Consider the following 2,749-nt stretch of genomic DNA (forward strand, 5'->3'; position numbering starts at 1 on the left):
GGGAGACTCGTGTCCTCGCCGTCGACCGTTCGGTCCCGTTTTCAGGTCGGTTTTTTGTTCCGTCGTTGTTATTAATTTCTTGAGTTGATCAGATTGTGGAAAGGGAAATAAAGGGACTGAGTTAAGAGGGGGTTTATTTTTTTTCTTTTTTTTTTTGGTGGATTTAACAGAGCTGCAGACGAAACTGGGGGAATTGTGCGGCTGGGGATCGGTGAGCCTGAGGTGCCAGCTGCCGACCGAGGATCTCGATGCGCTCGTTTCCATCACGTCCGATGAGGATCTGGCGAATCTGATCGAGGAGTACGATTTGGCGAACAGAGAGAGGGTAAATCCCCTAAAGATCAGAGCTTTCCTTCATGAGCCGATGGCGTCCTCCAAATCCTCGAAAAGTCCCTCCCCGCCGCCGCAGGCGTCGTCGTCGTCGTCGTTGTCCCCAGTTCGGTCTCATCGCTGTCATCACCACCACCACCATCATCATCATCATCATGATCATCAGATCCCGTCTGTGCCTTCGAGATTGTACGGTCGATCTCTGAGGGATGCTCGATTCGACGACAAGTATGATCATCACCAGCGTCAGCAGCATGCACAGCCGAGGAACTATCGCTATCTGGTGCACAATTGATCGATGATTTTGAGAGGTAAAAACAACAACAACAAAAAAACCAGAAAAAAACAAGGGGGAACCACTGCAAGCGAACTTTGAGGACATGCGTTTGATGTAAAACAGGGGACTGTAACCGTACTTTTCTTAAATACAAAAAAAGCGAAAAAAAAACACAAAACCCAGAAAAAGATTAAACCTTAAACTTTAAAACGATTAAAATTACTGGTGTGGGATTTTTTTTTTTAACTCAATTTCAGTCCGTGCTCTTTCCCGTTCATCTTCTCCGCTTGAATTTGGGCTGTTCTGTTTCCCTTGTCACCTTGTGTGGTTGTCATGTGCGTAGCACGTGCGTTCTGATTTCGGATCCCGTTTCCTCGCCGTTATGTTTGACGTCTTTTCTGGCTTTGTATTGGACGTCTGTTCCGTCAATTGCCGTTTGCTTTCTGTGACGTGTAGTTTAAGTTGGGCACTATTTTTTTTTCTTCCTTCTTTTTCTTAAGAACTTTTTCTTTAATTTCCTTTTTAATATTTTGGGGGAAGAACTTTTCGTTGTTTGTAAATTGTAATAATTTTCTATCGTAAGTTTCTTACTGATGTATTTTGTTTTTCTTTTTATCTTTTGCAGGTGAATTCTCGGCGTTGAAATACGGAGATGCTACTGTCGCTTCGTCACTGCAGAAATTCCGGATAAATACGTATACACAAGTACACAACAGATATTTATTCTATTTTTAAATCTTTTTGTTCATATTTTTTTTTTCTTCACTTCATTTTTAAAATCTCTTTAAAAATTGTTTTGTTAACAATGATTTCTATTGGCTTGTTTATGTTTGAATTTTCACGTGTTGAATTTCAATATTGCAGGTGTGTGCATAATCAAATATAAATTTGCGGGCAGGACCCTCAAGAGTGACTCATAGAACCAAAACTAGCACCAACGCGGGATTTCACACGCAATGCCAGCAGTCTTTTATGGACTTGTGACAAAATATCCATTACAAGAGGACTTTCACCTAGCCCTTAGCTTACGCTGACCAAGAGCTATAATAATGACTAAATAACATATTAAATTTATTTTTATCGAAAAATCGTAGTCATATCTCAATTTTATCAATTCACCTTAACTCCAAATAAAATTGCAGTCATAAAATTGTAATAATATTTTTCCAAAGGCATTAATCTGACAAAAACGACAAAAAGTGTTCTTACCCTTGTTAATTCAACTAAGAAATGGTCATTTTGGTACTTAAAAGATGAACTATTAATGATTTCAAAAATAATATTTGGAATGTGCAAATACAAAAATAATCCTTCATAAATATAAGGGAAACATGGATCAGTAAGTCAATAAATGATTTCTGTAATTTGTTTATAATTAAATTCAAACCAAACCTTGATTTTAGCTCTGAACTTGTTCCATCCCTTTGATATGTAGATCGAGAGTCTGGGTTTTTTGGGGGGTGGTGTAAAAAAAAAGGAAATTCTGTAGTCAGTGAGTTAAGTTTCTTTAGGTGGTGTAAAAAGAGAAACTTAAAAGAGTTGTAAATAAAAAAACTAAATAAATAAAAGAATCGTTTCTTTTGGCTCTTGTCCTATGAATTACACTACTTTAACTAGTAAATTAGAGTCATTTTCAACATTTGATCAGCCTTCTAGAAATAAATGGTAATAAAAAAAAAGATCAAAGGTGGAACTTGCAAATAGTCAAACCCGAAGGGAATTATGGTCAGAAGAACCGTCTCTGTTTATTTTCCACATGAGTGTGAAAGTTCGCTAAAAAAAACAGAATATATTCAATTTAGCTTCCAAGAAAGTCTGAAGGGCATCGTTTGAAATAATGAGAATATTATTTAGGATATTCCACTCGCTCAACCCACTTTGAAGGATGCCTCCCATTTTTCCACTTCAATATCAGAAAAATATCCTGATATTCTGGACATCGTCTAGATTCCCCCCTTTTTTTTATTTCCGCTTTTTTCTGAATCACCCGTTTTTATTTGGAGACCGAACTACTTTGTATTTTTATTTATTTTCTTTAAGGGAATCAAACCTAATCAAAGTGAATAGGAGCAACAGCATGTTACCTGAGTGGGGCCCTTTCATGAAGATGACATATGATCTACACTCGCAGCGAGCGTTTCC

At 37.6% G+C, this 2,749-nt stretch overlaps 1 protein-coding gene and 1 long non-coding RNA gene across 2 annotated transcripts in view; both read left to right on the forward strand.

Annotated features, from left to right (window-relative positions):
* Positions 1 to 768, forward strand: part of LOC109823600 (transcription factor MafB-like) — a 996-nt gene extending 228 nt beyond the window's left edge. The window contains exon 2 of the mRNA XM_020389878.1: positions 93 to 768. Coding sequence (XP_020245467.1) covers positions 93 to 625 — 533 coding nt within the window. The 3' untranslated portion in view covers positions 626 to 768. The remainder of the gene's footprint in view (positions 1 to 92) is intronic.
* Positions 1,136 to 1,987, forward strand: LOC109824643. Its single transcript, XR_002242715.1, has 2 exons — positions 1,136 to 1,312; positions 1,472 to 1,987. It is a non-coding gene; the product is annotated as an uncharacterized LOC109824643 (long non-coding RNA).

This window comes from Asparagus officinalis, chromosome 9 (assembly GCF_001876935.1).
Source record: "Asparagus officinalis chromosome 9, Aspof.V1, whole genome shotgun sequence".
Lineage (NCBI taxonomy): Eukaryota > Viridiplantae > Streptophyta > Magnoliopsida > Asparagales > Asparagaceae > Asparagus > Asparagus officinalis.